Source organism: Typopeltis vanoorti, chromosome 22 (assembly GCF_054136105.1).
Source record: "Typopeltis vanoorti isolate ZY-2024b chromosome 22, IOZ_Tvanoo_1.0, whole genome shotgun sequence".
In the NCBI taxonomy this organism is placed as follows: Eukaryota; Metazoa; Arthropoda; class Arachnida; order Uropygi; family Thelyphonidae; genus Typopeltis; species Typopeltis vanoorti.
Genome location: NC_143570.1, coordinates 7960394 through 7988135, shown reverse-complemented (window position 1 = coordinate 7988135; position 27742 = coordinate 7960394). Strand labels below are relative to the sequence as shown.

The 27742-nt window shown below is 35.9% G+C and overlaps 1 protein-coding gene across 4 annotated transcripts in view; it reads left to right on the top strand.

Annotated features, from left to right (window-relative positions):
- LOC150094140 (uncharacterized) overlaps positions 1-27742 on the top strand; it is a 285741-nt gene that overhangs the window by 190479 nt on the left and 67520 nt on the right. For all 4 annotated transcript variants that reach the window (XM_090411829.1, XM_090411832.1, XM_090411830.1 and 1 more), the window contains one exon: positions 14465-14713. In XM_090411829.1, the coding sequence (XP_090267955.1) occupies positions 14465-14713 (249 nt within the window). The remainder of the gene's footprint in view (positions 1-14464; positions 14714-27742) is intronic.

The following is a 27742-nucleotide window of genomic DNA, read 5'->3' as shown; positions in this document are numbered from 1 at the left end:
ATCGGCTGAAGGAGTGTGGATTGCAGAGTTTGGTGGATAGAAGAAGGAGAGGTGATATGATTGAGACTTTTAAACTGTTGAGAGGTGGTTACAGGGTTGAAACTGGTGTTCTTTCGCTTGGTTGAACAGCGGTAAGGAGTCATGACAAGGGCCCATCCCTGGAAGTTACGAAAGGAAACTGTGAGAAAGAGGGTGAGGAGTGGTTTCTTTGCATTGGAGGGTGGTTGAATCATGGAATGCATTGCCTGATGGGGTGGTGAGAGCTGGAACGGTCAATGCATTTAAGGAGTGGTACGATAGACTTTGTGTTTCCTAGGAGGGACGTCCCTCGATGAGTCTTGATAGACTTGTGTTTCTTATAAAGGACCTCCTGCGATGAGTCTTTTGACTCCATGGAGACCTGAATAATAATAATATAAATAATAACCCTTTGTACACAGTTAAACACTATTGTGTGTAACTGCATGCTGCCTTGTGAATTTCCATACACTGTCAACATCTTTTCTGCTCAGTTTATCTACCCAATGTATTGATGCTAATTGACTAACAGAGCTTTTGATAATCACCCACTTTATACTTCCACGTATATCCATTTTTGGCAGCAAGGTTTTCTTGTTTTGCCACTTCCCAAACGAGTTCTTCATGATCACTCTCACCAACTGGCAGCAGTGTCAATAGCTCATTAACAACTACATCCTGTGAAGTTATCACCAAATCCAAAACATTAAACCTCTAGATGCTTTGCTTCAGTCACATTCTCCTTAAGATATTTATCTCTCAGAAATTCAACAAACTCCCTCTCCTTGTTCCTATACACTATCTCCTCCATCCATTCTATATTTCTGCCTTAACCAATTTGCCTAAACATTTCACAATCAGTATTCCCTACATGCCCTGACCTATAACAACATCCTAATCAGATATACTAGCCTGTTAATATCAACTTCATACCACACAGATTCAAAATCTGTGCACGCACTATCAACTTTCACACTTTGTGGATAGCATTCCTCCACAACCAGTAACAGCACCTGCCCTCTTTTCACATTCCTGTCCTTGCAGAAAATTATAAATCCTTCCCTTTCTATGTCAGGAATAGAAATCCTCCTCAGACAACCAAGTTTCATTTATTCCAATTATCTTTGGGCATATTGACTCAATCAAAGCAACAAACTCAGTTCTCTTGTTTTGAATACTCCTTACATTTGTGTACAAACATAACAATCCCTTGTCTTTTTGGCCATTCTACCAGCATCAATATTCTCTATTCTAGCTGCTATACCACACCATCTCTCTCTCTCTTTGGTCTGACCAATCCCGTTTCCCTGATCCTGACTCCCTGATTTTCATTCCTACCTGTCTCATCCTCAGCTTTATACATTCCATCTGCTTGCAACCTCATAATCAATTCCTCCTGTTATACAACTGTTTCGTTGTGCTATCCTGCTTCACAAATAATAGACTCGGATCATTTACTATATTAACTTCTCAACTCTATGCTGCCTTCTCAGAAAACAATAGCCTTTCTAAATGCCCAACACCAAACCCATTCAAATGCAATCCATCAACTTTAAACCAGTCCAACTTTCCTTCAAATTCACTCCATAGATTTACAAATTTAACCCCCTTTGCCTCACACAACTCAGCCATCTTACTATTCATCATCTTTGCTCTCCTTCTCAATTCACTATAATTTTGATGCTCACTCTTTCCTTTTCTACACTGCATCTGTTATTTGTTTTCATTATTCCACCAGGAAAGCATGTTTGTGCACTTTATTAGTCATTACATCTCTAATGATCGAGTCTCCATACAATGATATGATTATTCTTTGACTCTTTCTTCATAATACTAATTCCTCCTCATTCTGATCAGCCAATCTCTTCTTTAGATGTTTACTATTCTCTTCTAGATGTTTACTATTCTCTTCTAGATATTTCATTTCACTTTTCATTTTCACTAACTCTTGTCCTAGCTCTTCTACTATGGTCCTGACTCTTGCTCTAATCTATCAAGACACATTTCACATACGTTAATGCTTTCCTTCTTTCGTTTACTCAAACAAATCTTTCACATTTTTCAGTGCTTACATATAGCAATTTTCACAATGCATTCATTGCAAAAAAATCCAAGGCAGAACTAAAGCTTTGGCAAAGATTGAGTTCTGAAAATGACAGATGCCATTTTCAGAAGCAGTAAGAACAAACAAGTAGCAAAACACAATATAAACAGATTTGATACTTCATTTATAATAACATCCTCTTTATTATTACAAAAATTCCAACAACAACACTAATGAAGGATACTTGTATCAGACTTTAAAAAATCCACACAATTTGCACTAAAAAGCCATATTATACAATAATTAAAAACACTTTGTTTTAGCACTTCTCAAATTTACTGCTACATTCACTTGCAACTTTAGCACCACCTTCTTTTTGGCCAAGAGAAGAAAGAATGATTATGAAACAATGATATTAGTTTGCGAGAATGATAACCACTATGGAGTGGAGTTGAGATATTAAATGAGCAGTTTATTAATTATTTCATCCTCATAAGTGTAATATTATACCGGGTTTGACTGTGCTGGGAAAAGGATGGGAAAGTGATGGTAAGCAAGCATTATGTATGAGGGTTGGTTGAAAAGTTGGTAAAAAAATAAGTTAAACACATTTTTTTGGAAAAAATCACCTTTATTTCTCAACATAGTCTCCATTGAGGTCTAAACATTTGGTCCAGTGAGTTTCCAATTTTTTCATCCCATCTAAAAAACAGGATTTCTCAAATTGTGCGAAATAGTCATTGACATTTGATGACATCCTTCTGTGAAGAAAATTTTTTCCCAACAAGCCAAATTTTTAAGTTTGGGAACAAGAAGAAATCACACAGGGCCAAGTCTGGAGAATACGGTGGATGTGGAACCAATCAAACCTCAATTCGTGCAATTTTGCCATTATGATGGCCGATTTGTAGGATGTACATTGTCTTGATGAAAGAGTACTTTTTTGTTTGTCAATCTTGGCCATTTTTTCTTCATTCCTTCTTTTAAACGGTCCAATAATAGACTTATTGTCTTTATTGGACCGTTTTTGTCCAATAAAGAAATTAACAGGTCCAAAACAGGTCCGTTTTGGACCTGTTATTGTCTTACCCTTTTCCAAATAGGTCTATCATGATAATTCCTTGTGAATCTCAAAAAAACAGTGGCCATCACCTTTCCAGCTGACAAAACGGTCTTCACTTTTTTCCGTGCTCTTTCACCAGGCATTGTCCACTGTTTTGACTGCTGCTTGAATTCAGGCGTGTACTGGTGGATCCAAGTTTCATCCAAAGGAATGGAAATAAGGTAAACTTATTTTACTTCACAAAATTAGTGGTAAGAATGAAGCTTTGAATTAGAGATCAGTTTGTGTGTCTGGAATTTTTATGAAGTTGAAGAGATTACTGAGGACTACAATTCAAAATTTGGGTTGATAGTAGCAATGTTCTTTTTGATTGTCAGCATGAATTTTTTCTAAAGGGAGGTCGTGTTTAGCAGACTGCTTGTGTATTACAACTAGGTGACAAATGCATTGGATAAGGGAGATGCATATACAGTTATGTGTTTAGATTTTGTAATGACCTTTGATAGATTATTTTTATTTTATGGGTACCTCCATGGAGTCCTAAGACTTATCGTGGGAGACCCAACTATCAACACAATATCTGTCATATCTCTTCTTGAAACCATTAACAAACAATAGGCAACCCATTCCATTCATTCACCACTCTCCAAGCAAAAAATCTAGTCCTCACTCCCTTGCTAACCGCACTCTTACCCAACTTCTAGAGATCCCCTCTTTCCCCCCCCCCCTCTAGCCAAGTGCAGAATCATTTCCCCTGCATCAGTCCTATAAAAGCCTTTAAGTAACCTAAATGTTTCTATCATATCTCCTTTTCTTTGCCTATCAACCAACTTGCAATCCACAAACCCCCAATCTGGTTTCATAGAGAGCCATCCACAGACCACTCACCACTTCCTCATCCCCAAGAAACCCAGGTGACCAGACCTGAGCACAGCAATTCAGATGTGGTCTTATCAAGGCGTTATAAAGCTGATAACTCCCTTATCTCTGCTACCCTGGCTACTTTAGCAACATGCCTTCTAAACTTCAGTTATCTACTAACCCCCAGATCCCTGGCTTCATCAATTTCCTGGAGTACAATTCCCTCAATGTGATACACAGCTTCTAATCTTTGTATCCCAAAATGTATAACTTTATCCTTGTCCACGTTAAATCGACATTCATTATGTTTTGCCTATATTGTCAGCCTATTTAAATCATCCAAACTCTCTATATCACCTGGATTAACTATTACCCTATCCAATTTTGCATTACTGTAAACCCTCGATTTAACGGACAAAATTTCCAGTCCGTATGTCACTTAAAAATTAACACCCAGTCAATTTTTAAAATGCTTTTAACCAAGATTTGCTTATAATTAAATTAACAGGTTATTTTTTGTTATTCATTTCCTGTTTTTTTAATAAATTTTTGCAAATAGGCCATCATGTGTTGGAAAAAAATTTAGCCGACATAAACGAGTCACTGCTCATAAAACATATTCGGCGAATGATTATCATGTGATCACACCAGGCACGCTGTAATGGGTTCTTTTGTCGCGTGGTGTGACTTTCTGCAGCAGTTTTAACACTTGCCGGCCAATGTTCCAACTTGTGCTAAGCCACACCCAGTAGTGTGCATTTGTTTACTCTCGGTGAATGGTTTATGTATGTACACATTTTATAGACCTATTCAACGTAAATTTAAAATTAGATATGCACAAATGGTAAAACACATCTTTGTAACCCTAACCTTAAAATATGGACAAATGGAAAAGAGTTAATTTAACGTTAAATCAAGAATTAGAAGTCTTACAAAATTTGGATTTGGGAGTGTCTGTGTCTCGTATATGTGAGCAATATGGCATAAAAAAGCAAACTGTATCGGACATTGAAAATAACAAAGATAAAATAAAAAAATTTGTGATAATATGTGATGTTTGTTTATTTATTTCGATATCCGGTGAGATTATAAGCAATAATACATATAGAAAACTTTTCTCTGAAATTGAACTTTTCATAGATACAGTACTTAATTTTAATTACATAAAAGTTTTTACATAAGTAAAAACATGAAATTAGCTAATTTGTCAATTTTTTAACATACACATTCGTAAAATCTATTGGGTTGGCAAATAAGTTCATTCGATTTATGCGTTAGTACAAGTTTACGCTGCTTTGCCTGTTGCTATTGTTGCGCTACCGTGCAATGCTATTGTGCAGTTGAAAGGCAACATTTCACATAACCTTTCAGTGAATTTTCGTTCGGCCTACTTCAGTTGCGTGTGTGTAAGATATTTTTAGAAATAGATGGAAATAACATATGTTACTGGCATGTTTTGCTTTTTTATTTCAAAAAAGGCAAACGAGCTCCATTGTCATATACACTGCATAAAAAAAATGCAGCATATATGGAGATGGTGCCGTAACAGAATGCGTATGCTAAGAGTGGTTTGCCAGATTCTGTTCTGGAGATTTCGACATCAGTGATGCGCCTCACGCCAGTCACCCGACCGAGGTTGATTCGAGTGTTGTGAAGGATATCGTCGACAAAAATCCATCACAAACAGTGCGGGAGATTGCTGTAGTACTGAATATATCCCATACAAGCATCGAAAACCATTTGCACAAGCTGGGATATGTTTCAAAACTCGATGTTTGGATGTCGCATGAATTGACTGAGGCCAATATGACTGCTCGCATATCCATCTGTGATTCGCTGTGACATCGCCAAGAAAACGACCCATTTTTGAACCGGATGATTACGGGAGATGAAAAATGAGTCGTGTACGATAACATGGTACGTAAAAGATCATGGGGGCACAAGAGCGAACCACCACAAACAACCTTTATTATATACCAATACTTTATTATATAATGGACTTTCGGATTTAACGGACACCCCCCCCTCGCCCAAATTAGTCCGTTATATTGAGGTTTTACTGTATTAGCAAAAAATATTTCCCTTCAAATTAATTCCTATATCATTTTTGTATAAATTAAACAACAATGGTCAAAGCATAGAGCCCTGTGGCACACTACTAGTCACCTGCCTTCTCCTGGTTTCTGCTCTTCCATATTCTACTTTTTGGTATCTGTCCATCAGCCACACTTTTATCCATATCACACAGTTTCCTATCCATTTTGTTGCAGGTTATATAACAAAGTTCCATGTGGCATCCTCTCAAACATCTTTGCAAAATCGATCATTACCATCATGGAGCCATTCCCTTTATCCGACTCAGATCCAACCAACTTTTAATTTACAACTTGAAAAGTTCGTAATTAAATGGGAGTGGAAGGAATTAGATAAATGATTATTGCATTGGATAACAAATTGCTGCCTGATAGGTATCAGCAAGTTGTGTTATGGAGGTACAGTATTTTCAGAAGAGAAAGCTACTAATGGACGTTGGAGCCATTACTGTTTAATTTGCATTTTAATGATATCGGAGGATGTTTAAATGGGAGTAGCCACTTGTTTCCAGACGATACAAAGCTGGGGAGAACTGTGACTAGTAATGCAAATGTTGTGGTTTTACAGAAGAATACTGTTTGAGCAGGTGGGCGTTGCAAAGTGTAATTTGGAAAGCAGAGATGGGATTCATAGTAGCAGTTGGGGGATATCTTAGAGGATACATTGCTAAAATTGTGAACACATTAGAACATATTATGTCAATGATGCAGAAGAAGTTCACATGCAGAAGTAAGGAAGTTATGACTCCCTTGTATGTGGGTAGTAATCACATGAAAAAACACAAGGGATAAGTAATGCTATTTATTTAAGGCCATATATTTCAGCCGAAATAGTTCAGGCCATTTTCAGTAGCAGTAACAGCTAATTACAAAATAGAACATGAACAATAGATCATTTAAAAACGTTAGAGCTGCTTGATGTTATACATAAAACAATGAAATGGTATAACTAAGAAAATATTGATAATTCATTAGTTCTATAAAAAAAAAAATTGATGTATGATTGGAATAAGAATTTATCATATCTTAGATGGAGAGAGGCAGTTATTCTGATTTAAGTTCAGATGGTGAAGTAAAGCCTCAGCACTTTCTTTGAACAAATGTTTACATTTTTACCAACATCGATGAAGTGTGTTTCAGACCATAGCATCTTGTGGTATTTATTCCATATTCTTGTATTCTCTTTTCCACAGAGCACCCAGTTTGTCCAAAGTAAGAATGATCAGAGTCAAAGGAACTTGGTGGACACCAGGGAGGGCCTAGAGGAGACAGCTTATCTTTAGATGATGGAAATCATGCTGATTTCTATCATCAGCATGTAGGGATTTTTCACAAAATGGATCTCAATATTACAGTAAAATAGTAAAAATATTTACAGAAAATTTTAAATACTGTTATTTTACTTAATATACTGTGCTTTAAAACACATTATATTAAGTAAAATAAACAGTATATAAAATTTTCTGTAAATATTTTTGGAATAAAAGTATTGGAAAAAAATTTTAATTAAAGATTAATCTTTAGTACATACTTTATATTTCATTGTGGTGTCTTTTTTTTCCCTTCAAAGCTTCTTTTTGAACTTTTTCTTTGAAATTCTTTTCCCGGGTCATCTCTGTGCAACATCCAGCAATAGTCCACCATCATGTTGACATTCCACCTGCCCCGATACCTTCTTTCCATCTCGTTGATGTCTTGGTGGAATCACTCTCCTTGCTTTTCGCTGACAGTTCCCAGATTCTCAGGAAAGTAGTCTAAATGAGAGTTGAGAAAGTGCACTTTTAAGCTCATGGAGCAACCCATATCCTTGGATTTCTGTAGCATGTCTTCCACAATCATTTTATAGTTGGGGTCCTTGTCATTTCCTTAAAATTTGGTCACCACCTCTTTCAAAGCTTTCCATGCTTCTTTTTCAACAGTTGCCATTTTTTCTTCAAAAAGTTTCTTGATGTCTGGACCGATAAAAAATACCTTCTTTCAATTTTGCTGTAGATATTCCCAGAAATTTTGCATAGATGTATTTAAAACACTCTCCTTCTTTTGACAAAGCCTTGACAAATTGCTTCATCAATCCCAGCTTTATGTGAAATAGAGGTAAAAGGATTTTTTCCTGAGCAACCAAAGTTTTGTGTAGCACATTTTTACTTCCAAGTTCTAATGTGACTCTTTCTGGCCATTCCTTCTTGATCTCGGCTGTCCCACTCGCACAAAAAGCACCCGGTATTTGGTGTATTATCCTCTTTTTAGGTGATTTTTGCATCCTCTTGAAGCCATTACAAACACCACTTAAAACACAGTTAAGCAAATTTTAATGAATGACATCAAAAATATTACACAACACTACGTAAAAACATTAAAAAAACGCAAACACATTAAATTAAATCTTCACACTAACTTATAAAATATGCCACCTTTCAGAAATAGGATAACCCTAGTAGTCAACAACTAAAGAATCGCAAGAAAATGTGTCTGTGACAACAGGAAAGTCATCCGTTACCTCGGCAAATGAGATTCAAAGGCCACCTGTGCTTTTATCTGCATTCCTCCTTCCCTCTCCTATCTTAAGAATGAAAAGTTTCATGGAAATTTCTTTATTTACCATAAAAAGGCACTTCAAAAAAGCACTTATACAACTAATTAGCTGTAAATAAAGGAGAACGAAAATAAATACAAATGCGCTGAATTTAAATCCAAATACTACTAATAAAAATGATAAAATTAGAAATTGGGTAAAATTGGTGGGTGATGGAATTTTTTTACTATTTTTTCTGAGCTCGGCACCTAAAAATCTATAAGAATCAATTATTACTTCTCAGACAACTTTTTCATTGCAGGCCTGAGTAATTTGTTGATAGGAAAAAAGTAGCCACTAAATTGTATTTCTTAAGAATTCTGGAAATGGGCTCTGAGGATAGATGAATACCAATCTTGCACTGGCAAAAATAAATCTTGGCACAGCACAAAAGAGATACAGACCAACATCCTCTGGTCTGAAACATGCTTACTTCATCGATGTCAGTATAAATTTGAATGTTTGTTCAAAGAAAGTACTGAGGCTTTACTTCACCATCTGAACTTATCAGAACAACTGCCTCTCTCTATCTAAGATATGGGAAAGTCTTATTCTAATCACACATCAATTTTTTTTTTTTTTTGTAGAGCTAATGAATTATCAATATTACAATATTTCCTCAGCTATACCATTGCACCGTTTTATATATGACATCATGCAACTCTTACTTTTTCAAATCATTGATTGTTTGCGTTCTATTTTGTAATTAACTGTTATTGCCACTGAAGATGGCCTGTAATATTCCAGCTGAAATATGTGGCCTTAAATAAATAGTATTGCTTATCCCTTGTTTTTTCATGTTAATTCAAGAAACCTCTCATTGGCACAAGTATTTCTTGAACAATAGACTAAGATGATTTTTGATCTCTGGAATAATGGATATGAAGAGAGATTGAAGAAATACAGTTTGCTGAGCCTGATAGACAGGAGGCAGAGGGAGGAATAGAATTAAGATATGTAAAGGCAATCGGTTATTAGACATGGAAGAGATCTTTATGAATGGGGAAGACAGGAGTAGAATCCTGGAAGCTATATAAGGAGGATGTGAGTAGGGGAGAAAGAATATATATATATATATATATATATATATATATATATATTTTTTTTTTTTTTTTTTTTGCGTGGAGAATGATTGGCAAGTGGAATGCATTGAGAGTGTGGATACAGCGAGTTCAAGGCATGGTTTTGATGAGGTGTGTGTGCGCGCAAATATGTGATCTCCCACAATGAGTCTCTTGACTCTAAGTTGCCTGATAGTAATATAAGAATAATAAGTAATATCATCTCTCTCTCTTTCTCTTTAATACCTATCTACTGTGCTCTTATTTACATTTCCTGAAACATTTCAAAATCCTAATGTTACTTTAGTTATTTGTTTTGGACTGTTATGAGAGTTTTTCATCACAGTGAAACCATGCAACCAAATTTTCACACATAAGTTGTAGTCTGATCAAGAATTTGTACATAAGTAGAGTTACTTCTTATCATACTTTGGACATATTATGCGAGCAAATGACAGTCTGGAGAAGATGATGATGCTTGCTAAAGTTGACGGAAGCAGGAGAAGAGTAAGACCAATAATTAGATGGATGGATGGATGGAGTTAAAGAAGCAACTGGAATGGGACCAGAAATTCTGAAAGATATGGCCAGGGACAGATCTGAATGGAGAACATATGTTCATAGAATCACCAGGAGTCGAAAACGACTCTATGAAACATAACAACTACAAAGCGATACTTATATATAAATAAGTAATGAGTCTGTTGTACCATTGTACAATTGACTCTTTATCTCTACTTATCAGACATTTAGTTTGTTTTCATAACTCTTACAATGGCTCTTTGAACTTGAAGCCCCCCCCCCCCTTCACTGCTAGAGCACATATCCACCAATACAGTATACAGCCTTACTCACCTAGTCCATTGTTCTATCCCTTACTAATCTCTCAGTTACCGTAATTATGACTGCAGATGTACAGAATGGTCTATAATTAGATTCATCCAACTTTTTGAGGACCAATTAACAATACATATTTAGGATCCACTGTATTTCTTGACTTTGTCAGTATGTGATGAGTATTTGGAATCATCAAAATCATTACTTTTGTTATTATTATTATTATCTAGGCCTCCATGGAGTCAAAAGACTCATCGTGGGAAGTTGTTTTTAGGAAACACAAAGTTTATCATACCACTCCTTGAACTCATTGACCATTCTTGCTCTAACCACTCTCTCTCAGGCAATGGAAACCACTCCTCACCCTCTTACTCACAGCTTCCTTTTGTAACTTCCAGAGATGGCCCCCTTGTCATTGCTCCTTCTTGCCGTTCCATGAAGTGAAAGAACTCCCCAATGTCTACTCTGCCTCTCAACAGTTTAAAAGTCTTGATCATATCACTTCTCCTTCTTCTATCCACCAAACTCTGCAGCCCACATTCCCACAGTCGATCCTCGTAACTGACATTGTACAGTCCTGAAACCATCTTTGTTAGCCACCTCTGTACCCTTTCCATAGTTTAATTTATTCCCTTCAAATCCTGGGGACCAAATCTGAGAACAATAGTCTAAGTGTGGTCTGATCAGGGTCTTATACAATGGAATGATAACTCTTTTATCTCTGTAGGTCAGTATCCTTCTCAGTATTGCAGCAATCCTCTGGGTTACCTTCACCACCTTTGCAACATGCTCCCTGAATTTCAGTTTTCTATCAATCATCACCCCCAGATCTCTTGCCTCTGCTACTTCCTCCAGTATAGCTCCTCCAATCAAGTATGCATCCTCCTATCGATGGATCTCAAACTTCGAGACTTTACATTTTGTTTGATTAAATTGATATCCCCCATTCATTTGCCCATCTGTCTAGTTTATTCAAATCCTCTTGTAGGGCTGCCACTTCTGCACTATTACTGATAACCCTTCCCAGCTTCACATAATCCTCAAACAACTGAATGTTCCCTTGCAATCCATTGACTATATCATTGATACAAAGGTTGAACAATACAGGTCTGAGTACTACTGAGCCCTGTGGAAGCCCATTTGTAACCTTCTGCTTCCTTGATATTGCCCCACCATACACAACTCTCTGATACCTATCAGACAGCCAATCCTGAATCCATTTGACTAACCCGACATTTAAACCCATGTGTTGCAACTTAAATATCAGCTTCTCATGCGGCACCCTGTCAAACTCCTTTGCAAAATCCAAAAAAGGGCAGTATATGCCTTTCCCTCATCAACTGCTTTTGTCACTTTATTATAAAAGGCAATCATATTACTAAAGCAATAACACCCCTTAACAAATCCATGTTGATTCTCACAGATAACATTAACATTCTCTCATCTGCCCAATGCTGTATATAGTCCCTCACTAATTTCTCCAAGACCTTAACAACTACTGGCCTATAATTAGACACTTCCAGCCTGCTACCGCCCTTGTGCAGTGGCACTATCTTTCCTTCCTTCCATTCCGTGGATATCTTTCCCGCAGCCAGACTTTTATTGAAGAGCCAGGACAACGGAGCTGTCAGTTCTTTACCACATTTTCTCAAAACCTGAGGTGAAATACCATCCAGTCACACAACTTTACTGGTATCCAGCGTACTCAGCATTTGGAACACACTCTCCTCCTGCACCTCTAAACCCTGAACCTGCCCTATCCCTCTAGTATTAAAACCTTCTTTTTCTCCAGGATGAAATACTTCAATAAAGTGCTCATTGAACTACTCCACTATGTCCTCTCAGTCACCCTATTCATTTTTATCCCCCCAATGTCATTCTGCCATAATCATTTCTCCTCCTACTGGCTACATATCTAAAATATTCCCTAGGATTTCTTTGGATCTTAGTGCCAATCTCTTCTCATATTCCAGTTTTGCCTTCCTCACCATACTGGTCACTCTCCTGGCCTGCGTCTTATATTCTTCGTGTATCTGCCCTCCACCCCTCTCCTTATATCTCTTCCATAATCTCTTTTTCAACTGCAGTTCCTGTTTGATATTGTTTGTCATCCACTTTACACCAAATTGTGTCCGCTTCTTCACTCGTGGAATACAGCTTACGATCGCTGCTAACAAATATGCCTTCACAATTTCCCAAGCACTAATGATATCCTGGCCTTCCAATTCTGCCTTCCATGGAACTGCCCCTAGTTGATACCTAAGACTATTATAATCACTTGCCTTATAATTTCACATATGTTCCCTTTTCTTTGATACACCTGCATGTCTATTTATCTTCCAAGTCAAAACCATATGTCACTCTCTCTCTCTCTCTCCAACTGTGGGAGAGATGTCATCTCACTTATTATCAGCTCTTCTGACACTATGACCAAATCCACAACTCCTGAACCTCTTGTTCTCTCTCTATTACATGTTGCCTAAGACATTTGTTCCTTAAGAATTCTAGAAATTCCATCCCCTTATTACTACATGCATTTTCCTCTTCCCAGCTTATACTGCTATAGTTAAAAACTCCCATAACAGTCATTCTTCTTGCACTTGCACATTATCTGTTCAGCATGAGAAAAAATGATCAGTTATTCTGTGTATTGTAAATCACTCTTAGTATTTTATACATACTTATAATATTCAGTTTATTGCAAGTTATGCTATATCCAAGTTATGAAAAGTAGACTATTGTAATTATGTTAGGCAAGTAGATGGCTTGGAATTTTATCCATGCAAACTCTTGAGCAGTTATGATTTACATGCTGCTGAAAAATTATTAGAGAATTCTTTCTTCTTATTATTATTATTACCCAAGACCCGATGGAGTCAAAGACTCATCTAGGACAGGGATCGGCAACCTTTTCAGACTCGCGGGCCACATTCAACTTTTATTTTTAATAATCGGGCCGCATGCTTTTATTTAAGAGAAAATAGTGAGTGAAAAAAAAAAAAACTTAAGTTATCAATTTTTATTATGTCAATCCATCTACCCTAACATAATTACAATAGTCTACTTTTCATATTTCATATCTCGTACTTTAAATATTTCACAGAAATATTTAAAGTACGAGATATGAAACAGGCATGAAAATGAAACACAATGAAAAATTATTATCACGTAAAAACTAAGTAATATAGTGTATCCATCAGAATATATACATGTCTACCTGATTAATGTGACTTTTGTGATTGTTTTCCCTTAGCCAGATTATCTAGATCCACTTTATAACCTGAGGTGCAAATTCGTATTGAAGCATGCAAATGTTCATCAGTCACTCGAGAAGAAATTTTATTTTTTATGTTTGAATACACAACTCGGCATTCAAACATAATCACACGTCGATGCTTTTTTTTATGAAAATCCACAAATCTTGTTGAAAATTCCGCTTGTAAATCTTCAATAATACCAGCAAAAGTTTCCTTTTGTTGGTATCACTCCCCTACTCACACCCTCTTTATACAGTTTCCAGAGATGACCTCTGGTTCTTCCCTGATCTCCCACTATTTTCTGTAGAACCTCTCCAGCATTGATCCTATAACAACCCCTTAATAACTTGTGGGTTTCTATCATATCTCCCCCTCTTCCTCCTGTCCACCAGACTCTGCAAGTTGCATCTTCTCAATCTTTCCTCATACTCGACATTCCAGAGGTTAGAAACTACCTTAGTCAGTCGCCTCTGGTCCAGAGGTGACTGACTAAGGTAACTAAGGTTATAATAAGACTTTTTCAAGAGTTTCTTATTTCAATTAATACAATATTCTTGTATAATACAATTATACAATACAATTAAGTATATTCTTGTAATGTCAAAGCAAAAATATTTTTATTTATTTTTTTATATTTTTACAATTCAATTAATATTAGATGAACACACTCAATGGAAGAGAAACAGCTAGCAATGTGGTTAGTAGCACTGTGGATACTGAAGAATCGCAAAGAACTGAAGTTAAAAAGGAAACAGTTAACACTGTAGGAGGGGAATATATTGGAGATGAAGATAGGGATGGTGTTTCTGACCTTAAAGAGACTTCAGAACCAGGAGACTTTATAGAAACAAACTGTCACTGGAAAGATTGCAATAGAGAATTTGCTACTCAAGAGGAGCTAGTAAAGGTATCTTCATGTTCACTTTATTTTTGTATTAAAGATATATTCATATCACTTTATCTTTATGCATTTAAATGATTGAACAGTAGTAACTAGAACAGTGCAGAAATGATTTACGTCTGCACTGTTTATGTATAAAATATACCAGTCTTTATACTGGTATTTTATTTTAGCATCAGCAGAATACTGCTGAACTTTCTGATGCTTGAGGGGAAAAAATAGTGTATTTTTTAAATTATATTTTTATGAACTAATATCTTTTTTTTTAATTGTGTCCAAGGAAAAATGTCCTGCTTGCTCTTACATGGATCTCTCTTTCTCTCTCCTAATGATCCATGTAATGATTCATTAGAAACAAAAAAATTATTCCAATTAAATAATATTTTTGTTTCTAATGAATCAATTTTTGTTCATAATAAGAAAAAAAAAAAAGAATATGAGAAAAGATTAGCATTATGGTCCAAGTAAAATCCCAAGGCATTCTTTGATTATGAAGCCAGTACAGAAGAAATGATTTTCGGATTTTGACCTTTATCGGTTAAAGAAATTGCTGAAACAAATAGCATAGCAGAGTTGTTAATCGTTTTATCATAGTATTTCATTTTGGTGAGAGAGTTTTATTTTGGCCTCGTTGGCTAAGTGAATAGTCTACTCTGCAACACACTATAGGCCATTCTTGGGATGGAAAATGAAGTTCGTTGTTCAATGTAAAACTATCACCCTGATTCCTGGAGGCCTCAAGTAGCTTGTATACCTGCATGTTTTTGGAAGTTTATTTTTCACTTGGTTAGACTATAATAAATTTAGTTTAATCCTTTATCCAAGTGTAAGTAAACAAAGTTTGCACCTGAAAATATTTTCAGAACTGAGGTAAGGTAGTGCAACACCAGGCAACTCCGAGCAAACGTGGACCACGCTCTCATCACTCCTTGTCTCATTATAACCTGTATGTTTGTTTTTTAGAGCAGGTTCTGGAATTATCATTTTGGGAACTGTGCTGTAACCCTCAGGCTATCCACAGTACTGATGTTCCATTATATAATTATGTTATTACTAATAGGTTTCAACCTTATGTATGTGGGATTTATAAAAAACTTCATAAAGAAATGGGGAGAATAGGATGATTAGAAATGAAATTATGAATTAAAGAGTACTAAGCACTCTCGATGTCAACAAGTCAGTAAGATTTGGTGAGATTTTGCTACATGTTTTAAGGAACTTACTAAGGGAACTAACAATATCATTGACCTGGTTATTGAATGGATGTCTTTCAACTGGAAGAATACCCAAAAAAAGTGAAAGGTAAGCATCAGTTATTAGCAGGAATTACAGCTGAAGTAACTAAGGTTATGGGAACAGTATATAATTTCTGTAATTGAATGTATTCTCCAACTGTCTTGTTTTGTAGAAAGAAAAGAGACCTGTTTTTCTAGTAAAAAAGATCTTATCACTACTGTATCAGATCAGCTGGAGAGTAAGAAAGTGCCATCTCATAAGGATGATCATAAAATTGAGGTGGCTACAGACCACATTTCATTCTTATGATTGTTAAATCACAATTGATGCAATCCCTTGATGGCGAAATTATGGCATGTGTACCAGAGATGGCACTTACGAGAATTTTGCTGGCATGTCAACAATTTACAGGTGATATCATATCCTTTTATATGCTTATAAATTATTCAACTTTTTTTTTTAATTATGTCTTCATACCTGCTCTCTTGTGTTAAATTTTGTTTTACACAAGAGAACAGGTATGAAGACATGCATATGATTGTTGCAATATTAACAAAAGATCACACAATCCAAAGACAAAGGCATTCAACAATTGTTGAGTTGAAATACTAATTCTCTTCAACCGACTTCTATAACATCTGAAACTATCATAACAACATTCACTATATATTTCTTAGTTTTAACACATTCATGATGGGGTGTCATTTATCGTTCTGACGGAACTTCTCATTACAGCCGGGTGCAACTCACACAAAATTTCAACCCTTGGTTGAATTTTATGGCTGCTTGTTTTGCATTTGAGCTGGCAGGTGAACTCACACACTCATTATATGGCATGTTTTTCAATTCGTGGTAGAATTTTATTTGAAGTTAGCCTTTGTGATCTGTCATAATGACATCGAGAATTTCAAATGCAATAAAACAAACACTTATTTCATATAATTGAAAAATTGGACAATAGTTTTTAGTTAGATACCGTGTTTCGGTGCAACATATGGTTTTGCTTAAGTCTATACAGCATAATTTCTGTGAGAGGGGGGACATTTGATTCATTAGTTAACGCTGTTTTTATTCTAGTAGTCTCTAATTTCACTATTTGTTGAGAAATATATTACACAGACTCAAAAGCCTCTGTACCTTATTCAGGGATACAATAAAGCTACTTGTTATTTCTTGCATCTGCAGTATAATGACTGCTGGGGAGGGCGTGTTGTTACCTCGGGAGCGAGTTACTATTGCCTCGACGTGAACGTGTTTAAACATTTTTTGTGTGCGAGGTATATGCAAAACTTTTTAATGTCTTTATTATTACCCAAGATCCTGGAGTCAAAGACTCATTTGGGAAATCCTTTTATCATACACACAGCTCATCATACCATGCTTTAAACACACTCAAATTCTCTGCAGACACCACACTCTCAGGCAAGGCATTCCAATCATTCACAACTCTGCATGAAAAAAACCTGCTTTATAAGTTTCCAGGGATGACTCCTGGTTCTCTCCTGATCTCCCACTATTTTCTGTAGAACCTCTCCAGCATTGATACTATAACAACCCCTTAATAACTTGTAAGTCTCTATCATATCTCCCCTCTTCTTCCTGTCCACCAGACCCTGCAAGTTTCATCTTCTCAATCTTTCCTCATACTCGACATTCCAGAGGTTTAGAAACTATTAGTCAGTCGCCTCTGGACCCTTTCCAACATCTCTTCGTCCTTCTGAAAACCAGGTGATCAACTCTAGGCACAATAGTCCATGTGTGATCTAATCAAAGCCTTATACAATGGAACAAGAATCTCAATACTTCTACAAGTCAGTGTCCTCCACATCATTCCCAGAATCCTTTGTGTTGTCTTCACAATTTTGGCTACGTGTCCCCTAAATTGCAGATCCTTATCTACTATCACCCCCCAGATCTGTTATTTCCTCCACCTCCAACAATATATCCTCACTAAGCATACATTCTGCATCCCATCTTTGTTTTTCAAATTTTAAAACCTTACATTTTGCAACATTGAACTCGCATCCCTATTCCCATGCCAATCACTCAATTTATTCATGTCTTCTTGTAAGGCCACAACATCTTCTCTACTCTTCATGGTTCGTCCCAACTTTGCATCATCTGCAAACAACTGAATATCTCCATCCAAATCTTCACCAATATCATTAATATACAAGTTAAACAGTAATGGTCCTGAAACAGACCCCTGAGGCACACCACTAGTGAGTTTCCTTTTCCTGGATATTGCTCCCTCCCGTACACAACTTGTTGATACCTATCAGATAGCCAGTCTCCAATCCAATGCACCAATCTAATATCCAACCACATCTACTCTAGTTTGACTATCGACTTATCATGTGGAAATCTATCAAAAGCCTTTGTGAAATCTAAGTACAGGAATACCTCGATTATCGTGGCTTCGATTATCGCGATTCTCAATTTATCGCGGTTTGTAATTTGATACCAAAATTCCAATTATTGTGCTCCAAATTTGAATTATCGCGGCCGCGAGACGTAGCCCACTACATATGTAGCCAGTTCGAGTCGCCACTCTTCAGGTATCGCTCTCTTGTAGTGCTTCGTTTTTATCCGACGGCACCTTCTCACCACTTACCAGTAACCATCCGCCCTTGCCTGAAGTACATGTGGATATTTATTTCTCTTGTTATTTACCCCTACAATGAATGCTAAAAGAAACAAGGATGATTTCAAGTCTACAGCTATCGAGAAGAAATGTAGAGTGTTCAGCTTAGAAGATAAGTTGCATATGATAAATAAGTATGAACCAACCCCAAAATTGCAAGAGAGTACGGTCTAAATGAATCAATCAACTGTTCGGCATATTTTAGACCACGCTGCAAACTCTAGCGCTTCGATCTAGGACTAAAAGAAATTGAAAAAGGTGATGTTCAGGACCTGCTTCAGTCACATGATACGGAGCTGGATGATGAAGACCTAATTAACCTCGAGAGAGAACGTGCTTACGATGCTCAAGCCGATGATAATGACGAACAAATTGACTTGGCATTGAAGGAATTTACCCTCAAAGAAATGGACGAAATGTTTAGAATTGCTGAAAATTTTAAAGAAAAAAATTTTGAACAGCGATCCTAATCTCGAGCGATCACTGAAAGTTCGTCAGGAAATTGAAAATTCCATCCATTGCTACCGAGTTTTATATGAAGAAAAAAAAAGAAAGAAAAAATTCCACCAGACAACTCTACACCAATTTTTATCCAAGAAAGAATAATTGTATGTACTTCTTATATATAAATAAAGATTAAAGAATAATCTTGTTTTTCTTAATGAACCTTCATTTTTTACTTAACACGTTTAACACTTTTCTTTTTTACTTGATATATAAAATTTAATTAATAGATTTGAAAAATCCTTGGCATTGATCACCCATTTTACATGCATTATTTATCCCGAATATCGTGGATTCGATTATTGCAGTATTTTTCGTGGCAACAATAACCGTGATAATCGAGGTATTCCTGTATATTACTGTGTATCCTTCTCCTCTGTCCAAGGAAGCTGTCATTTTATTGTAATAAGTAAGTAGATTACTAAAACATGACCTCCCTTTAGCAAATCCATACTGTCCATCAAAGATAATACCATTGTTGTCAATCCAATTCTGAATCCTAGTTCTCACAAGCTTCTCCAACAACTTAACTACAACACCTGACACACAGATAGGCCTGTAGTTTGATGGTTGAGTTCGATCACCTCCTTTATGAAGTGGCACAATCTTGCTCTCCTTCCACTCCTTAGGAACTTGACCAGTACAAGACTTTTATAAAAAAAAATATGTCAAGGCCGGTGTCAACTTGCTGGCACATTTCTTCAGAATACGTGGCGATATATTGAATGATAAATGTACGTAAACACAAGAAAGATATTTAAAATGGTCTGCTATTTCCAGACCGAAATATCTGGTTAATTAAATATCTTTCTTGTGTTTACGTGCATTTATCATTCAGTCTTATGTATCCTTAAAACAGGTATCACAAGTATCCTTAAAACAGCAAGTGGTGATATATTATCAAGTCCCACAGCCTTATTTACATCTAGTTTGCTCAACTCCCCCATACACCTCTTGCTCACTTACAGTGAGTCTCTCCTCCCCATCATCAACTGCTCTCAATCTCTCCATGAAGTCACATTCACAAGATTGAAAGATCTTTATGAATTGCTCATTAAGTATCTCCACTACATCTTCCGCAACAGCTGTCTTTATACCATTTTCTCCAATCATCCTTCCATAATCATTCTTTCTTTTGCTGGCTACATATCGGAAGAACTCCTTAGCATTCTTTTTGGCTACATTATCTAACTGCTGTTCATACTTCACTTTAGCTACCTTCATCAACCAAGTCACCCACCTTACCCGGTCTTTGTAATCCTCATGGAATTGGTTATTTGCACTTCTCTTATGCTGCCTCCATAATGCCCTTTTTCTCTGTATCGCATGCCTTATCTGTTTATTCATCCAATTCACACCTACCTTATTTAACCTTCTCATCCTTGGAATATATTTAGACATTGCATCTACTAGATAGTTTTGAAAATCCCCCAAATCTGCATTAATCTCTTTTCCAGCTAACTCCTCATTCCATGCTACACCTGCAAGCCGTCTTCTGAGCTCTTCATAATCACCTCCCTTGTAGTTCCACTTATACACTTTTCTTACTGAGGTCTTCACACTGCTGGCTAATCACCTCATGCTCATAATCACCTTTCTTCATAAAGTAAAATCAGGAGTGCAAGTTATATTCAAGTAAATATGGTAAGCATTTCGCCAACAAGTTGACATCCTTCTGCTGCTTCCCTTGCTCAGCTAACTTCTATGGTGAATTACAATGCATAAATATTTTTCTCACTATTGTTTTTTTTTTTCAAACCAGCATCATTAAAATCAATTTAATAATACAATAATCAATTTTACACTAAAGAATATTATAAATATATAATAAAAATATAAGAGAGAAATAAGTCGGAACACTAAATTAGCTGTATGCAAAACAGTGTTCAAATCAGTTTTAACTTATGAATCTGAGAGCTGGGTCAGAAGTAAACCGCTTGACCAAAGACTAGAGACTGCAGATATGAGAGTCCTGAGAAAGATTAGGGGCACGAACAGATGGCATCATTGGCAATATCATATTAAAAACAAGGATATCAGGAAAGAACTTGACATTGTCGGCATCCAGGAATGCGTTAGCAGAGCTAATCTCAGGTAGTATAGTCACTTAAACAGAATGGGCGAGGAAAGATTAGCAAAACAAGTGTTCTCTGTCCAGTTAGCAGGAAAATGACCCAGAGGATGACCAAGATATAGGTGGATTGATACGGTAAAAAGTGTCTTAGATGATAGAAATATAAGATCTGATAATGTTATAGGCTTGACAAGTAACAGACTGATTTGAAGGAAAATTGTAGATAGGAAGCTAGTAATGATCTAAATTTTTCATGTAGTACTAGCATATCCTGTACACCCCTTGATGGTACATGGCAGGAATTTGATGATTATGATGATGATGATATTATAAATTTTATATAAATAAATATTATAAATAAAATAAAATATTATTTATAAATTTATAAATTAATTAATTTTCTATTAATTTTTCCCCTATTAAAAACTGCCTGGCACGTCAGCAACTCGATTTGTAAACTTTTGGCACGTGCACATAAAAAGTTTCTCCACCACTGATGTAATCTATTAACTCCTGTAATTCTTCAGAAGTCACATATCTGTGGGTCTCCAGTCAGTGTTCAACTGTTTTATTTCTAACTCTCTGATCCATAAATTAAATTAAAAATTGTTCCATGTCTTGTGTACTGCTATCTTGGTATTTTGGTTTATTTCTCGTTCCATATAAGTTTATAAAGCTGACTTTCCGCCATATCAACCTTACTTATTCTGTCTTATGTTTCCATATTTAATTTGCATCTTCACTAAAAGCCTCCCTAATGCTATTGGATTATGAGAACACATTGCATCCTTCAGTTAGAAAAGACCAGAGTTTGATTCTCATCATGATTGGAGGAATCTTTATATGGCCTTTTTCAATATAAGGTGAATTAGCCAATACCATATGGAGGTAGCAGAGTTTTTTTCTCCTGTAAACTCATTGTGTTTCAACTTCCACATACAGACAACTCTGCAGAGAACACACACACAAAAATAATACAATAATTTACACAAAATAACACAAAAATTTACAGACAAAAAATATTGGTGGTGAGTGATAGATGGCATTGTGCATAGATGTTGGCAGTGGCACTATCAATGTGTATAATTGTTAGTGGACAAAGTTTTGAAGTCAGTGAATTGTGTGTTGTGGAGTATAGTGCCATCCCAAAGCAAATACTTAGACTCCTTGAGGTGTCACATAATAATAATAATTTCAACCTAAATACCGTATTTTCCGGTGTATAAGACGCACTTTTTTACCTTAAAAATTCATCTTAAAAATGGGGTGCATCTTATATAATGAAGGTAAAGATTGTTTCCTCTTTTCAAAGTCATATGCACTCTCTTTTATGTTCCAAGATCTTTGTAGGCGGTTAATGGTGCAATCAAATTGATGCGTGACCTTCATGTCACTTCTAGCGCGTCATTGGCTAAGAACGGGGAGTCCCTATTCAAGTTTCATAATATCTCATCCGAGTAATCAGTTACCGATGTTTATCAGTATTGAGTTGACGTGTTGAGATATTTTGTGTTAGGTTTTAGGATTTTTCCAGAAAATTATATTAAATTTCTTGGGTGCGTCTTATACATAGGAACGTCTTATACACCGGAAAATATGGTAACTAAAATATCTAATCTGTTCTATCTGAGAATGCTGGTAATATCTGTTTGTTTCTCTGCCCATTTTAGTCTTTTTATCTGCTGATTATCATACAAAATTTGTTACAACAATTATTTAACCTTGATTTATGACTCATGGACCAGATTTATTACAGAGGATAATGCCATCTCCATAGAGACAAGAACTAATCTAAATCTATTTGATCATATTTACATATTACTTTCTTTGATAATGTGGTGTGTATATATATATATTTAAAAATTGTATTTTTAAAAATACAACATCAGGGCGTTTTTCACTACACTCCCTAAAGTCCATTCTCTTGTAAGCCATCCGAAGCCTATTCATCATAACCTGAAATATCCAGGTGTTTACAAGTTATGGTGCGACTGTAATATTCCTTATTTTAGACAGACTAACAAATCTGTTGAACTGTGTATTGAGGAGCATAAGAGATCACTTGCATCTGCGCTATTCAGTCATGTTCTTTTTTCTAATAACCCTCATGACGATCTACAGAGTCACTCAGTTTGCTGGGATAAATCCAAAAACAATTTTCACTGTAGTGATGAGTTTGAAAGGAAATCATGGAGTCCTGAGAAATCCTCCTTAATTCTGAACATTTGAACAGCAATTTGAGTTATAACATCCCTGATAGCCATACTGCAGTTGTTCAAGGCACTTACGAGAACCTGCAAGCACGCATGCAACAAACAATAGCACGTCAGATAGAATGACTTGAAAAATACGTTTTGGTGTCAATCATGTATTGCATTTTTTGCCTGTAATTCTCAGTTTTTTTATAACTTCAATTTTTTATTACTGTGTTCTACCTTTAGTGGATACCTGAAGAAGGCTGTAAAAGGCTGAAACTAGTTGTATCATTATCATCATTGAAATTTAATATTTTATCTTGGTTTAAAGTCATTTAAAATTTATTCTTTAAAATATATATATTTATATAGAGAGATTAATAAATAACAGCAGAGACAGGTGTAACCATTCTTTTCACCTGAGTTGTTATTATTACTATCTTCAGGTCTCCACTGAGTCAAACACTCATTATAGGAGTCCCTCTGCTCTCTCTCTCTCTCTCACGCACACACACACAGTGCAACTGATCATACTGTGCCTTACATATATTAAAATTCTTTGCAGACACCACACGCTTAAGCAATTCATTTCAATCATTCACAGCTCTCCAGCCAAAACAAACCTTTCTCATATTCTCCTACAGTTTCCAGGAATGACTTCCATTGCCCACCATTCCATGAAAAACCTCTTCAACATTAATCTGATAAAAACTCTTACCAACTTATGTCTCTATTATATCCCCTCCCACTCCTCCTCTTCTTCCTATCTAGTCTAGGAGGAAGAGTGGGAAAATATTCACTAGATTCTGCAAATTGCATTTTTTCAATCTTTCTTCATCCTCATCATTCCAGTGACCAGAACTCACTCTAGTCAATTGTTATAAAAAAAAAATAAAAAAGTGACTAAATCTGTACAGTGGAACTAAAATCTGCTTACTTCTACAAATGAGTGATGACCTCTGCATCATTGTCAGAATTCATTGTGTTGTTCTAAAAATTTTAGCAATGTGTTAGGTCTTTATTCATCATTATTCTCAGATCTCTTATTTCCTCCATCTTCTTCAGTATATCCCCACCAACTGTAAAATATCCATCCCATCTTTGTTTTCTGAATTTTAAAAGCTTACCCTTTGTAATGAAACAGCAACCCTACACCCTTGCCCATTCACACAATCTATTCAAGTCTTCTTTTAAAGCCATGACATCTGCTCTACTCCTCATAGTTCTTCCCAACTTTGTATCTTCTGCTAAAACTGAATATCCCCATTGAAACCTTTCTTAACACCATTAATATACGATGGCCCTAAAAGTGGTTAGCGCATGGCGAGCGGTTAGCATATCTGCTCTCCAGCCCAAAGACTGCAGGTTCAAATCCCACTGTGAGCATGGATGTTTGTGATTTGTCTGTGAAAATACTAGTGGTGGTGGTGATTGGTGGTACATTGCGTTGATGTAGATGGAGGTAGTTGGATTTGGTGCAGTGGTGGAGATGGAGAGTTGTGGAGTAAATGCCCTCCCTCAATGAGTCTTTGGATTCCATGGAAGTGTTACGTAATAATAATAAAAGAGACCCTTGAAGCACATCACTAGTTACTTTCCTCTTCTGGGATACTGCTGCCTCATGCACAACATGTTGATACCTGTCAGAGAGTCAATCTCCAATCCAATGCACTAATCTAATATCTAATCCCATCCATTCTAGTTTAACTCAACTTATCATGTTGTAATCTATCAAAAGCTTTTGCAAAATCTAAGCGTACTTTTAAAACTTGACCCAGTGCAAGACTCGTATTAAACAAGCATACCGAAGCAGATGTCAACTACCTTTCACATTCCCTCAAAACATGTAGTAATATATCAATTCTCACAGCCTTATTAATATTAGGTTTACTCAATTCCTCATATACCTTCTGCTCACTAACAGTTAGGCTTTCTTTCTCCTTTTCCTTTGCACTCATACTTTACATGATGTGACATTCACAAAGATGAAATACCTTAATGAACTGCTCATTGAATATTGCAACTATAATCCTAAACTATGGTTGTCCAGTTCATGGACAATTCTTCGTGGGGAAAATTCATCACAGAAAAATTCATCGTGTGATGAATAAATAGATCGTGGAAAATATTCGCTGAAAATGTTATTCCCTAGAAAATTTAAATGATATTGCATTGATACCGATATATGAAAAGTAAACGCAGTACAAGATAAATTTCACAAAATATAATTTTATTATGTATCTATGTATTATTCCATGCAGTTAGCTGAATAGCTGTTTGCTTCGCAACCATATGCCTGGGAAAGGAGTGTCCTGGGTTTGATTCCCATTGCTGACATGAGAAGTTTAGGATCTTTCTCAGATAGCCAAGCTAGCCAGTCATTTGGCGAGGACTGCAAGATTTTTCTCCCAAGTTTAAATGGGGTTATTCCTCCCGCTAGCAGGCGAATCAGCTTTGAGAACATAACACTTCTACAGACATAGATACACTGGGAGGCATAGGGCCAAAAACCTTATTCTCCTATAAAAGTTGCAGTTATAATTTTGTAAATATTAATATTCCATTAACAGAACCTGTAGTATCAAAGTAAGAAAGAATATTTTTACCTTTTTAAGACAAAACAGAAATTAGGAAACTCACCGATCAATAAAATATTACTTTCACTATATAAGAATAAAAATATTATGAAAATCTAAATAAATAATACATAGATCTTTCCCTCTTTTACCTTTATGGTGTTACGGGTTTCTATTCCTTATAACCACAACTGTTATATGAGGGTAAGATGGTTGGCCCTAGGCCTTCCAGTGTATCCTATGTCTGTAAAAGCATTATGTTCTCAAGGCCTGTTTGCCTGCTTGTGGGAGGAAAAACCCCAGATAAACTGGGGAGAAAAACCCTACGGTCCTCGCCCAAGACCGGCTACTTGGCTATGTCTGAGAAAGAGCCTAAGCTCTTCACATCAGTGATAGGAATCGAACCCAGGACATTCCTTTCCCAGGCATATGGTTGCAAAGCAACTAGCCACTTGGCTAATACTCCGCACTGACTAATACATAGATGCGTAATAAAATTATATTTTGTGAAATTTATCTTGCACTGCATTTACTTTTCATATATCAGTATCAATGCAGTATCATTTTAATTTTCTAGTGAATAACATTTTCAGCGAATTTTTTCCGCGATTAATAATTCGTGCGATGCATTGTCCCACGATGAATTGTCCGGACACGTGGTTGTCCTTTTACCATTCGCCAACCAATATCATCCTTCCATAATCATTCTTTCTTCTGTTCACTACATATTGAAAAATCTTTCTAGTTTTTTTTTTGTTTTGTTTCATTAGCTAACTGCTGCTAACACTGCACTTTTGCTGCCATTAAAAACCATGTCATCCTCCTTGCCTGTTTTTTTTACTCTTCATGTAACATTGCTTCCTCTAGATCATAGGTTCCCAAAGTGGGCAGTACCGCCCCCAGTGGGTGCTGAAGCCTTCTGGGGCAGGGGGGGGGGTATAGTGGGATCAAAAGCATTTGGGGGCATTCAAGCAGTATAGCGGTCGGTGGCTCTTTATAGAAGAAATTAATAATATATATTTAAAAATTAATTATTTTCGTGATTTTGCGATTAAATAATCATTTAAAATTTAAATATTGAATTTTAATTCATCTTATGCTGTCTTACATGATCAATTTTTTTATCAATTTTCTATTTCAATTATTTAATCATTTGAAAATTTACCATGTCAGATAGAAATAGATGTCAATTTTCTATGTCAATGAGAAAATAGATCATGTATATATGTGTGTGTATAATAGGTTATGTTTACAGTAGCAAATATATTTGTTATATTTCATTTCAAAATATATATAAAATATATAAAACTACTTTTCTAATTGATTTGTACAAATATAAACCCAATTTTATATAATTTAATATTACGAGTAAAAATAATAATGGCAAGAAAGAAATAAAATCGTAGGAAAGAACTTGACATTGTCAGCATCCAGGAATGTATTAACAGAGCTAATCTTAGGTGGTATGGTCACTTAAACAGAATGGGCAAGGAAAGATTAGCAAAACAAGTGTTCTCTGCCAGGTTGGAAAATGACCCAGAGGAAGACCAAGATATAGGTGAATTGATACGGTACAAAGTGCCTTAGACGATAGAAATATAAGATCTGATAATGTTGGAGTCTTGACAAGTAACAGACTGATTTGGAGGAAAATTGTAGATAGGAAGTTAGTAATGATGTAAATTTTTCATATATTACTATCATTTCCTGTACACCCCTTGAGGGTACATGTCAGGAATTTGATGATGATGATGAGAAATAAAATCGTAAATTTTAGTTAGCCTAGTTAGTACTAACTTATATTGC